The sequence below is a fragment of the Engraulis encrasicolus genome, unplaced genomic scaffold (genome assembly GCF_034702125.1).
Source record: "Engraulis encrasicolus isolate BLACKSEA-1 unplaced genomic scaffold, IST_EnEncr_1.0 scaffold_54_np1212, whole genome shotgun sequence".
Taxonomy (NCBI): Eukaryota; Metazoa; Chordata; class Actinopteri; order Clupeiformes; family Engraulidae; genus Engraulis; species Engraulis encrasicolus.
This window is the reverse complement of record NW_026945862.1, coordinates 304,148-317,205: the sequence shown is the minus strand read 5'-3', so window position 1 is coordinate 317,205 and position 13,058 is coordinate 304,148. Positions and strand designations below refer to the sequence as shown.

Sequence of the window (13,058 nt, the reverse complement as noted above, 5' to 3'; positions counted from 1 at the left end):
CAGGTCGCTGCTTTGCCCTCCTCACAGCGCAAATATTTTTAAACTGGAAACCTTCAAACTGAATAATATTTTTGGCCAATAAATTATACAACGAGATAAAAAATCCTGCAAAATTTCAGGATGTTATATATGGCTGCTAAGGATTTTTGTACTACTAACCATTTAGCAATGGTGGCCATCTTGAAAATTGCCCGCATATTTTAATTTGTGTGCCAGCCAGTGGCCATCAGAGAGCACCCCCACTCCTAAATGTCAAGGTTTTATTTCAAAGTAAATGGCTTTTACACTTTTCATTCATCAACACTGGCAGCCATCTTTAAAAATGACCACAATTTCTGACTGTTTAATTCCAAAAGGCCCTTAGATAGCCTATTTCTGCTAAATGTCATTAGACTAAACCATTTTTACATTCAGCATTTAGTAGGCCTAGCAATTGTGGTCATCTTCAAAAATGGCTGCCACGTATTTTTAATTTTTAAAAAAAAAATCTAGACATGACCTTTTTTTTCCTCAGAAAGTATTTAGACCGAATGTTATGCAGTTTTATACCAGAGTAAACTATTTTTACACTAACTGCATAGTAACAATGAAGGCCATCTTGAAAAATGAATGCCATTTTAATTTGTGAAGTGAACCCCCCACCCCCGAAAAAAACATACAAACAAAACAAAAACAGCAAAACAAAAAAGAAAAAGGCAGATCCTTTCCCCTGCGCTATTGCCTGTTTCCCCACCCATTTAAATCATGCATTTCCGCTCAGCTTTTAATTTGACATTTTGGCAACGGAGTTGTCGTTGCCTGACTCTGAGCCTGAGTCTGACTCTCACTCTGAGTTGGATCGCTGTACATTTTAGGACATTGGTCGTCGGCGTCTGCAAGAACTCTCAATCTCACTCTCTCATCAGTAGTGAAGGGGTGTGGCCAATTTACTGTTTGACACCGTCACTGAGGTATTGCGGTCGGGTAGACGGTATATATAGTGGTGAGTCAACCTCATATCAAATGAGAACCAAATTGTAGTTAGTCAATCTTCGTTAAGTTAGAAAAACACTGTAAGGCCTGCTGAGAATATAATGTGGCTAAACACTTTGGGGCCGGCTGAGAACATAATGCGGCCGCTATAATATATTTCGCGGCCGCGGCCCACCGGGACAAGTCCCCGATCTCCCGATGGCCACTCCGCGCCTGCTGACATGCGACTCCGACTCTGACACTGACATGCGACTCTGACATGCGACTCTGACACTGACATGTGACTCTGACTCTGACTCTGACTCTGACATGCGACTCTGAATCTGACATGCGACTCCGACTCTGACATGCGACTCTGAGTCTGACTCTGACATGCGACTCTGAGTCTGATTCTGACATGCGACTCTGAGTCTGACTCTGACATGCGACTCCGACTCCGACTCCAACTCCGACTCTGACACTGACATGCGACTCTGACTCTGACATGCGACTCTGAGTCTGACTCTGACATGCGACTCCGACTCCGACTCCGACTCCAACTCCGACTCTGACACTGACATGCGACTCTGACTCTGACATGCGACTCTGAGTCTGACTCTGACATGCGACTCTGAGTCTGACTCTGACTCTGACATGCGACTCCGACTCCGACTCCGACTCCGACTCCAACTCCGACTCTGACACTGACATGCGACTCTGAGTCTGACTCTGACATGCGACTCTGAGTCTGACTCTGACATGCGACTCCGACTCCGACTCCGACTCCGACTCCAACTCCGACTCTGACACTGACATGCGACTCTGACTCTGACATGCGACTCTGAGTCTGACTCTGACATGCGACTCTGACTCTGACTCTGACATGCGACTCCGACTCCAACTCCGACTCCGACTCCGACTCTGACACTGACATGCGACTCTGACTCTGACATGCGACTCTGAGTCTGACTCTGACATGCGACTCTGACTCTGACTCTGACATGCGACTCTGAGTCTGACTCTGACTCTGACTCTGACATGCGACTCCGACTCCGACTCCAACTCCGACTCTGACACTGACATGCGACTCTGACTCTGACATGCGACTCTGAGTCTGACTCTGACATGCGACTCTGAGTCTGACTCTGACATGCGACTCTGACTCTGACTCTGACATGCGACTCCGACTCCAACTCCGACTCTGACACTGACATGCGACTCTAACTCTGACACTGACATGCGACTCTGAGTCTGACTCTGACATGCGACTCTGAGTCTGACTCTGACTCTGACTCTGACATGCGACTCCGACTCCGACTCCGACTCCAACTCCGACTCTGACACTGACATGCGACTCTGACTCTGACATGCGACTCTGAGTCTGACTCTGACATGCGACTCTGAGTCTGACTCTGACATGCGACTCTGACTCTGACTCTGACATGCGACTCCGACTCCAACTCCGACTCTGACACTGACATGCGACTCTAACTCTGACACTGACATGCGACTCTGAGTCTGACTCTGACATGCGACTCTGAGTCTGACTCTGACTCTGACTCTGACATGCGACTCCGACTCCGACTCCAACTCCGACTCTGACACTGACATGCGACTCTGACTCTGACATGCGACTCTGAGTCTGACTCTGACATGCGACTCTGAGTCTGACTCTGACATGCGACTCTGACTCTGACTCTGACATGCGACTCTGACTCCGACTCCGACTCCAACTCCGACTCTGACACTGACATGCAACTCTGACTCTGACCCTGACATGCGACTCTGAGTCTGACTCTGACATGCGACTCTGAGTCTGACTCCGACTCTGACACTGACATGCGACTGACTCTGACACTGACATGCGACTGACTCTGACATGCGACTCTGAGTCTGACTCTGACATGCGACTCTGAGTCTGACACTGACATGCGACTCTGACTCTGACATGCGACTCCGACTCCGACTCCGACTCCAACTCCGACTCTGACACTGACATGCGACTCTAACTCTGACACTGACATGCGACTCTGAGTCTGACTCTGACATGCGACTCTGAGTCTGACTCTGACTCTGACTCTGACATGCGACTCCGACTCCAACTCCGACTCTGACACTGACATGCGACTCTGACTATGACATGCGACTCTGAGTCTGACACTGACATGCGACTCTGAGTCTGACTCTGACATGCGACTCTGACTCTGACTCTGACATGCAAATCTAACATGCGACTCTAACATGCGACTCTGAGTCTGACTCTGACATGCAACTCCGACTCCGACTCCAACTCCGACTCTGACATGCGACTCTGACATGTGACTCTGAAATGCGACTCTGACATGCGACTCTAACATGCGACTCTGAGTCTGACTCTGACATGCAACTCCGACTCCAACTCCGACTCCGACTCTGACACTGACATGCGACTCTGACTCTGACTCTGACATGCGACTCTGAGTCTGACTCTGACATGCGACTCCGACTCTGACACTGACATGTGACTCTGAGTCTGACTCTGACATGCGACTCTGAGTCTGATTCTGACATGCGACTCCGACTCCGACTCCAACTCCGACACTGACATGCGACTCTGACTCTGACATGCGACTCTGAGTCTGACTCTGACATGCGACTCTGACTCTGACTCTGACATGCGACTCTGAGTCTGACTCTGACATGCAACTCCGACACTGACATGCGACTCTGACTCTAACTCGCGACTCTGAGTCTGACTCTGACATGCGACTCTGAGTCTGACTCTGACATGCGACTCTGACACTGACATGCGACTCTGACTCTGACATGCGACTCTTAACATGCGACTCTGAGTCTGACTCTGAGTACGAGGATGTCCTAAAATGGACACCGTAGTGATGACTGAGGTCAGAGAGAAGGGATTGTCAATGTCTCCCATTATTATTTATTGCACATCGCTGAGGGCAGTTGGCAGAGTGTTCTGCCGTCTGAAAGCAGAACTTGGTGAAGATGCATGGGTGAACAAAGATCCTGGGCACAATACTGAAAACCTGCTCATTGGAATGTACCATAGCAAAACATTTGTATGGATGAATAAATAAAAAGATGAAAAAATAACTTCAAGAAGAAAAATCCAAAGAAGTGTGCGAACGTTTTTTCAAAAAAAAAAAACCATAGCAAAACATTACCACAGTACAAAGCCAGAGTGCTTTCGTCCTTCACTGGTGGTGAGGGTAGCTGCAGGGTTGTTGTGGCTACAACTGCTTTGGGGATGGGTCTTAACTTCCCTAACGTGTCCCATGTTGTCATGTATGGAGCACCAGAGGATGTGGAAGCCATTGTGCAGCAGGTTTGGAGGGCTGGGAGAAACTCTCTACCATCACATGCAGTGTTGTATGCCATAAAAGGAACACCCAGGGTAGACAAGACAGTAAGTGCAGTGATTAAGGCTGGCGCACAGGGCTGTTTTAGGAAAGCCCTGTTTGCACACTTTGACACACACACGACAAGTTTGGAGCCAGGTCATTTGTGTTGTACCTTCTGCCAGTCCATTTGTGCGTGTTCATCTGGTGTTTGTGTTGAGCCTGCTCCAAAATGTGACTCTGTACAACATCATGTGCCCACTACCCCACCAAGATCAAGAGAAGTGACAGATGAGGACAGGGATATTATCAGGGACTGCTTACAGAAGTACATGCGTACTCTAGTACCAGACATGCCACTAGTCACAAACACGACTGTCTGCTCAGGGTTTGGGATGGAGCTTATCGATGCAGCTGTGCACCACAGTCCTTACATCTTCGATCTCAGTTACATAACAAACAACCTACCAGTATTTAGGGTACGACATGCTCAAGAAATTCTACTGGTTATGAGTGAGGTGTTTTGTGACTTTGACTATTCCGAGCCAACTCTTCCTGATGACAGTTTTTTGGAACCAGATATTGATTTTGCTGGCTATTTTGATACACCTGATGAGGAGTTTGAAATTGATCAACACAGCAGTAGTTCAGACTCAAACTAGCATCTGCCCTACACTGGGAGAAAGGTAGCAGATCATTTTTGTCACAATGTCTTTGCAAATGTAAATAATGATGTACACAGGTGATTAACAAATGTAAATAAAATTTAATTGTGAAAAAACTCTGGGTATTGTTTTCACTGTGCAGTCATGGACAAACATGATGAATTGAAAAATGTGCAAATGAAAATAAATAATTAACAGGTTTACTTTAATGTACAGTGGTTAGGGATACACAGATACCCTTTTGATCACAATGTCTGAATTTGGATATCTGCCGATACCGATACTCCGATCCTATATCAAGACCACATATATGCATGGGTTTCAACTTGAGTTAGGCCCAAGTAGACTATTTGGTCAGAAAAGGAAGTCAGAAGAACAGGAAAACAATAAGTAAAAAGTAAAAAGGTAAAAAAGACAGAAATGTGATGGTTACAAATGTACAAATGACAAAACAGTTACTGGTTATACAAAAAATATGTGCAAAAATATTTACAGTAAATAATTCAGAAGTACCTCATCACCATTCTTAAATTGGGTTGTTCTGCCACTCCTTTAATTTGGACTTTAACCATGCCCTCAAGTCAGACTGTTTGAGTTTAAGCAGTAGATCACTCCTAAACTTGGGAAAAACATAAAACTCCCTGCCAGGGTTCTCCTTGAAGAGCTCTGCGTCTTGAAAGACTTCCACCAGAATGAGGATATCCTCAGTCTGACGAGCAGCATGGTGGGCACCTGTGGACCTGGACACCTCTAGCTCTGAATCTGTGGTGTCCATTAACTCCTTCCAGATTCCAAGGGACCTGCTCACCCTGGATGCGGTTTGTTCAGTGAGATTTGGGCCGCTGCGTGTCAGGAAGGATTTGAGAAAATTGTTTAAATGTTCCAGGTGTAGGTCCAAGGACACATTTCTTCCTCTTCCTCCCTTGCCATTCCAAAAACGGTTCCATGTCAGGCTGTGCGCTAACCTTGGAGAAAGAGTGCAATTCACCTGTACTGTCAGGAGGAGCGTGCTGAAGGCGTACTGTGTGTGACCGTAAGCCTTGAACAGCATTAGGGCTACACTGTAGTCTCAGCAGCCTCTCCCCATCACCCTCCTTCACCGCATCCTGCAGGTCAGCCAGGAGGAATCCAAATGCCAGCCTAGCTTCTGAGTGTTCTTTTTTGTGGTCCACCAACAAGACACTTTGTCTGCCAGTATCTTTGGGTACTTCAGGAGGAGCTGACAAGCCATGCTTTTGTTTTTCATGCTTGTGCCTACATTTCTCATATTTAAATGCACGCCCACAGCCTGCTGCACGGCAGAGGACCCTGTCTTGCTGTTCGGCAAGGTCAGTGGCTTTGTCTGTGACACCGCTGACAAACTCCGAAATGTCTTGAAAAGTGACAAATCTGTCAACGACGTTGGAGACTGCCTCTGTCAGCCAGTGCCTTTTCTCCTCTGGTGAGCCCGTTGCGATGTCAGAAGGGATAAAGCCATCTGGGACGTCTGTTAACACATTGAGAAGGCATGTAATATGAGTTGCATGAACCATATTGTTGTGCCTTTTAACCTCTCCCTCTTGTGATTGTAGTCATGTAAAAGCTACTATACAGATGTACTTTTCTTGTTGCTTTGACCAGACAAGTGGCCTTGTCCATGTATCTACTTAGCGCATGTGTAATACTACTAAGCTTACACCTTCTGCACAGATTGGTGAAAGGCTCTTAAAGCACCATGTACTGTATTAGTTATAGACACATTTAACAGGGGCTATAATATTGTTTCACAGTGAGTAAGGAGTGGTTTGTTAATTGTTGTACCTGACACTTTCTGTAGCCCAAAGTGCTCCATAGCAGCAGCTAAGAAGAGAGCCGTAGTGTCCTTTCTCACAAATTCTTTATATGCATTGAAAGCAGCATGTGGGCCGCGTTTCGCATTGCTGCATCTGTAAGGACATGACTTGTTATTAATGATGGCAATGGCTTGTAACATATACAAGACATGTTACAATATATAGTACAAGTATTTCTGAGATATGCTAGATATGATACAAGGTAAACACATGTGTAAGTATTAAGTCATAACAGTTAGTAGATCTCTCAACACACACACTCCTCTCCTACTGTCATCGTCAGAATGTGGTACCTCTCCAAAACCCTCACACGCACGCACACGCACACAATACTGAGCTATGTAACATAGAAAAACAGACATGCAGACAAAAGACTGGGCCACAAGCCACTTGAAGGGACAGAGACACACACAAATATACACATGTAAACACATGCATGCATGCACGCACGCACGCACCACACCAACACAACGAACAGACAGACGCACAATGATGAGAGATGGAGTACCAAGCCGTAATAAATTCATGGTGGCTGGACAACATCCTCCTTCATAGGACAGAGCAGAATGACTTGTGATGAAGCACCGAGCCTTAATTCATGATGGCCTGGGTTCATCAGGGAGAGAGAAACCTAAAAATGGTGAACACTCTATTTTCATTTATAATGTTAACATTGAAACAATCATTTATTCATCAGACATTGACAAAGAACACTTGCAAATGCACAAAATACTAGCTCTGTTTCACACGATAGACATGCATACCTCAGCTTATTCATATTGGCCTGGAGTGTCCCATGATCTCCCGCTGAGCCATCTTTGTAAAAGATCCGATGATAAATCTATAATCAAAGTTTATCGGTAAGGAGGGATATCGTCAGCTCACAAGATTTACTAAAAATGTAACCAGCTTTTTTTTTAAGTATAAATAATTTAAACTGTCTTATAATGTGATAATCCTGACTGTATGACACTTTGCCTTAGGAGTATTTAGTGCCGAGTTCTCAGGGCAATAGCAGAAATGTTTTAGATTAGGAGAGCCCACCAGCAGCAACTGGGGGATAGACCTGTGCCTGATAGTGGATCAGTAGCGGAAAAACCCAAGTGAGCAACCACAGGAGAAGGGGGCAGTGGAGGTGGGGGTGGGCTGTGGGGTTAGGGGTTAGGGGGAGGAGAGCCTAGCAACAACAACGGGGGAAGGGCCTGTGCCTGAGACAGTGAGATTGACCTGAGCTGATGGCTGAACTGCTTCTTAACTTTAGAGTGGTCCACTAGGATCTGGAGTCATAACTCTGAGCATTCTTAAACCAGTGTCCTTAAGCAAGTATGGAGGGTGAAAGAACTGTCTACATTCTGCAGAATATGTATTGTTGCATCCAGACCTGCTATGTTGTGTTGGATTCTTACCACAAGAAATCTTACAAATAAGAATATGCAATACAAATAAATGATATTCAGTGGACCTAGAGAAGGTGCGGACTGTTTTAAAAGTAGCTGCTCTCAATGTAGGCCTTAAGTACAGGAGCGAAATCCTGGTGTGTGTTAATAGGGTGGCCCTCAGAGGAATTTTATGGCCCTTGGACCCCTGGGTTAGGGGGAGGAGAGCCTACCTATAACAACGGGGGAAGGGCCTTTAACATGTGAGTGGATTGACAGTAGCGGAAAAACCCAAGTGAGCAACCACAGGAGAAGGGGGCAGTGGAGGTGGGGGTGGGCTGTGGGGTTAGGGGGAGGAGAGCCTAGCAACAACAACGGGGGAAGGGCCTGTGCCTGAGACAGTGAGATTGACCTGAGAGATGGCTGAACTGCTTCTTAACTTTAGAGTGGTCCACTAGGATCTGGAGTCATAACTCTGAGCATTCTTAAACCAGTGTCCTTAAGCAAGTATGGAGGGTGAAAGAACTGTCTACATTCTGCAGAATATGTATTGTTGTATTGTAGATTTACTAAAAATGTAACCAACTTTTTTTTTAAAAGTATAAATAATTTAAACTGTCTTATAATGTGATAATCCTGACTGTATGACACTTTGCCTTAGGAGTATTTAGTGCCGAGTTCTCAGGGCAATAGCAGAAATGTTTTAGATTAGGAGAGCCCACCAGCAGCAACTGGGGGATAGACCTGTGCCTGATAGTGGATCAGTAGCGGAAAAACCCAAGTGAGCAACCACAGGAGAAGGGGGCAGTGGAGGTGGGGGTGGGCTGTGGGGTTAGGGGTTAGGGGGAGGAGAGCCTAGCAACAATAACGGGGGAAGAGCCTGTGCCTGACACAGTGAGATTACCTGAGCTGATGGCTGAACTGCTACTTAAAGGGACAGTTTGGTCAATTTCAACATGAATTGCTCACGCTACCCTTGACTTGTCAGTACCTGGTGATGCCACATTTTTCGGCTCAGCCCTTTCCGAGATATGAGCAATTCTAATGGGGGCAGCGTTTGTTTACATTTTTAAAAAATGAAACATAGGCCAACTCCAAATATTTTCCCAAAAGGTAATGCTGTTTTCTAGTTGTCTGCTGATGTTTTATAACCTTTTGGATGTTTTTGGGAATAAATAAAAATGTTTTTTTTGAAATGTAAACAAAGAGCTGCCCCCATTACAATGACCAGGATCTCGGAAACGGCTGAAGAAGAAGAAAAAAAAAAAAACTCAGGCACTGACAAGTCCAGGGTAGTGTGAGCATTACAACTGCATGTTGAAATTGACCAAACTGTCCCTTTAACTTTAGAGTGGTCCACTAGGATCTGGAGTCATAACTCTGAGCATTCTTAAACCAGTGTCCTTAAGCAAGTATGGAGGGTGAAAGAACTGTCTACATTCTGCAGAATATGTATTGTTGTTGCATCCAGACCTGCTATGTTGGCCCCGACACCCCCCCCCCCCCCCCCCTCACAGAATACAACATTTGCTAGCTCACCACTTGGCAAATTACATGACTGATCATCAGATGCAAACCATGTAGATGTTTGATAAACCACTCTGAACGGAGTGGATTTAACATAAGGGAGACCACGTAGTGAAACGTTGCCCAAAAACCCTTAATTAAAACTTTATATTTTAAACATGAGATGACCAGTCATGTTATTAGCCAAATAAAAAGGTGAACATCATGCTCCCCGGGTGTATTGAATTAATCTACATTAATATGTCCTGACAAGATCACTCACCTCAAAAAGGTTTTTAATTGCGTGCCAGTCTTCAAATTTGAAGACAAGGCCTTCCAACCGGTCATCCGCAATTTCTCCTTCGGCGAATGCCCACTGAAGGTTCCGGCAATTCCCTTCGGTGAGTCTGTCGCCCCCAACCAAAATGGTCTGTGGTCCATCTGGGCCCACTGGAACATACCTACGTAACACAACAATGTGTGCAATACAAAGACAAGTCGGTCTGAATGTCAAAAACTTTCACACGAGAGTGTTGTTTGGAGTGTGTGTTCTACCTATGTGGCTGAATGTATGCAAGTGTGTGCTACAGTGTATTCAAAGTTGAGTGTAGCAGTTCAGAATATTACAGTGCATTACAGGGTATGTCTGCAGCACACTAGTGCAGTACACAAATAACCTTCACAAGTTCATGTGGTTTATTTTTGGACCCCCCCAAACCAACGTACTCTTTCTGTATGTGCTGTAGAACCTCGACCAGCTCTGTAGACTTGTTCTCGTCTTTGAACAGAAGTCCTAGGAGATACTATATGAGGAAGGAATACAGGGATTGAAATTACTTTTTGGGCAGATGACATTCCATACCATATAATCCATCTCGTTCTAAGCATTCACAAAAATTGCAAAGAAAGTCTGAAATGCTTTGAATTAATACTTACGTGCGTTGAAGGCTCTGCCATTTCGGCACTGTACTTGTGTGGGATGTGGTGAACCACGACAGACGATAGAGGCTTGAAGGCGTCCAAGTATGTTGTAAGGATTCTGCTTCCCAGGACAATGTACTCACGGCGTATTAGGGCTTGGGTGTCAGGACTGGGTAGGGAGTTACCAATGTCATAATCAGATAGCAGTCGGTTTGGCTTTTGTGTGCTGAGATGGGTTCCAAGAACTCTGTCTTCTACAGCTATGTGGTGGATCCAGTGGATTGACTGGTTTGTGCGGCTGATTGACTGGTGGTGTGTGCGGGAGAAGAAGTCCAGGTTATCAAATATAATTGAATATGAAGGTGGCAGACTTTGCTCTGAAGGCGCTTCTGTGGGCAACACTGCTACACCCAGGTCCACCATTTCAGTGCCTGTTACAGCACTGAAGACTGACACCGCTGTGACATCGTCAGATCCCAACTGCTGGTCTTCCTGTGATGGAGTAGTGGTGATGCAAGTATCCTGCTCTGTGACAGTGATGGTCTCCTGAACGCTTAGCGTTTGGCTATCTGTAAGTAGAGAAGAGTAGAGTACTTCTATTAATCACAAGGGAAATTAAGGTGTCTGACAGCTTACATATACAAGACATAACTTACTGTACGCAAAGACCTAACACACATAATTGCACATTGCAGTAAACATATAGCAAAAATCTGAGTATAGCAAAATGCTTTACATCAGCTCGTTCTCTCTCTCTCTCTCTCTCTCTCTCTCTCTCTCTCTCTCTCTCTCTCTCTCTCTCAAACACACACACATCTCAAAGTACAAAAAACATACACTTAGACCAACTAACTACATGTTATTGCACTAACCATATTTAAGTTCATTATTACACTAATCATATTTAAGTACATTAAGCACAGCAGTCAGCCTTCCACCATTTTTCACACACACACACACACACACACACACACACACACACACACACACACACACACACACACACACACTTGGTCACGCATTGTAAGCAATGGGGCACATGTAGTGTTTTGAAACAATGCAGAGAGACCTCTGTTGACTCAAAAATGGCTGTTATTCTGTTATTAATGTTACATCCTGACAGCAGTTTAATGGATGCACAAATATCACAGTGTTAAAGCGATGGTTCGGAGTAGAATCACCCTAATGCCATTTGAACCGTGACACCCATCCACCTTTACACCCGAAGTGTTTTCTGCCGCAGGCTTACATCAACAGAGTTGCCGTGTTATTCGATGTTTATTCCGGTTAGCTTGACTCAAGCGCATATGGATACTGGGCACCGTCTCCAAACTTTCCCCACAAAAATAACATGTCATGACACCAAACTTCTGCAGTAGCACAAATATGGTCTGTACTCACGAAACGAAGCATTTGGAAGTTTGGAAATAGTCCAGGAGTTTATTATCATCAACACCAGCCGAATAGCTTCTCTGCTGCTAAAGCTGCGCCAACGTTACTTCCGTCATCTAAGACAAGCATGTAAGAGTCCTCAACGAAGCTCATAATATGCACAATGAAAAGTGAATTCAGCATCAGTATTGATAACGAAAATCCTTGTCTAATTGATAGTAGGTAAGATTTGAAATATCTTTTAAGTATTGCCTTGAAAATATAATCCTTAATCACAATTCAGTGAAAACTTTTTTAACACTCTCGTCTGGAAGTTTGTTGAAGACTTTTACGGGCTTGTCTCATATGACGGAAGTAACGTTGGCACAGCTTTAGCAGCAGAGAAGCTATTCAGCTTGTGTTGATAATACTAAACTCCTGGACTATTTCCAAACTTCCAAATGCTTCGTTTCGTGAGTACAGACCATATTTGTGCTACTGCAGAAGTTTGGTGTAATGACATGTTATTTTTGTGGGGAAAGTTTGGAGACGGTGCCCAGTATCCATATGCGCTTGAGTCAAGCTAACCGGAATAAACATCGAATAACACGGCAACTCTGTTGATGTAAGTCTGCGGCAGAAAACACTTCGGGTGTAAAGGTGGATGGGTGTCACGGTTCAAATGGCATTAGGGTGATTCTACTCCGAACCATCGCTTTAACAGATCTGTCTTACCTGACAATGCATGCTGGTTCAAGCCATGCATAGCTACATCCAGGTCTCTCACAGCAACATTCGGTGTCTCTGTCTCTGGTGTGCTGGACCCAGTAGCCACTTCGGAACCTTCACTCCCTGGAACTGAAGCCAAGGCAGTGGCTCTGCTGGTCTCTTCCATTCTCTCTTGGAGGTAGATTTCGATGGCTACTTTCAGTGTTTGAAAGTCCTCCCCACATGTTTTTGCCAGTTCTTTTTGCTTCTTGATAGCACTGGAGTATGACGTAGTAATGCCCAACTTGCCAAGCCTTTTAAATGCTGCCTTCTTCACCCCAGCATACTGCAGGACATTGTTCACATAGTAAGCAAAGGCTGATAAGC

The 13,058-nt window shown here is 45.1% G+C and overlaps 1 protein-coding gene across 1 annotated transcript; it reads right to left on the bottom strand.

Annotated features, from left to right (window-relative positions):
- Positions 1-8,926: 8,926 nt before the first annotated feature.
- Positions 8,927-12,858, bottom strand: LOC134444395 (uncharacterized). The gene is made up of 5 exons (XM_063193723.1): positions 12,699-12,858; positions 10,608-11,161; positions 10,398-10,474; positions 9,955-10,132; positions 8,927-8,989 (listed from the first exon to the last, which is right to left on the bottom strand). Exons 1-5 carry the CDS (start codon positions 12,856-12,858, stop codon positions 8,927-8,929), a joined length of 1,032 nt encoding a protein of 343 aa, XP_063049793.1.
- Between the last annotated feature and the right edge of the window lie 200 nt (positions 12,859-13,058).

Bases quoted from the DNA above. Each gene is read 5' to 3' on its own strand.
- LOC134444395 (XM_063193723.1), bottom strand. From the start codon at position 12,858: ATGGAAGAGACCAGCAGAGCCACTGCCTTGGCTTCAGTTCCAGGGAGT. The intron at 11,162-12,698 runs GTAAGACAGATC...CTCTACTTACAG, and splicing joins GAACCAGCATGCATTGTCAG to ATAGCCAAACGCTAAGCGTT. The intron at 10,133-10,397 runs GTACGTTGGTTT...TGTGTTACGTAG, and splicing joins CTACAGCACATACAGAAAGA to GTATGTTCCAGTGGGCCCAG.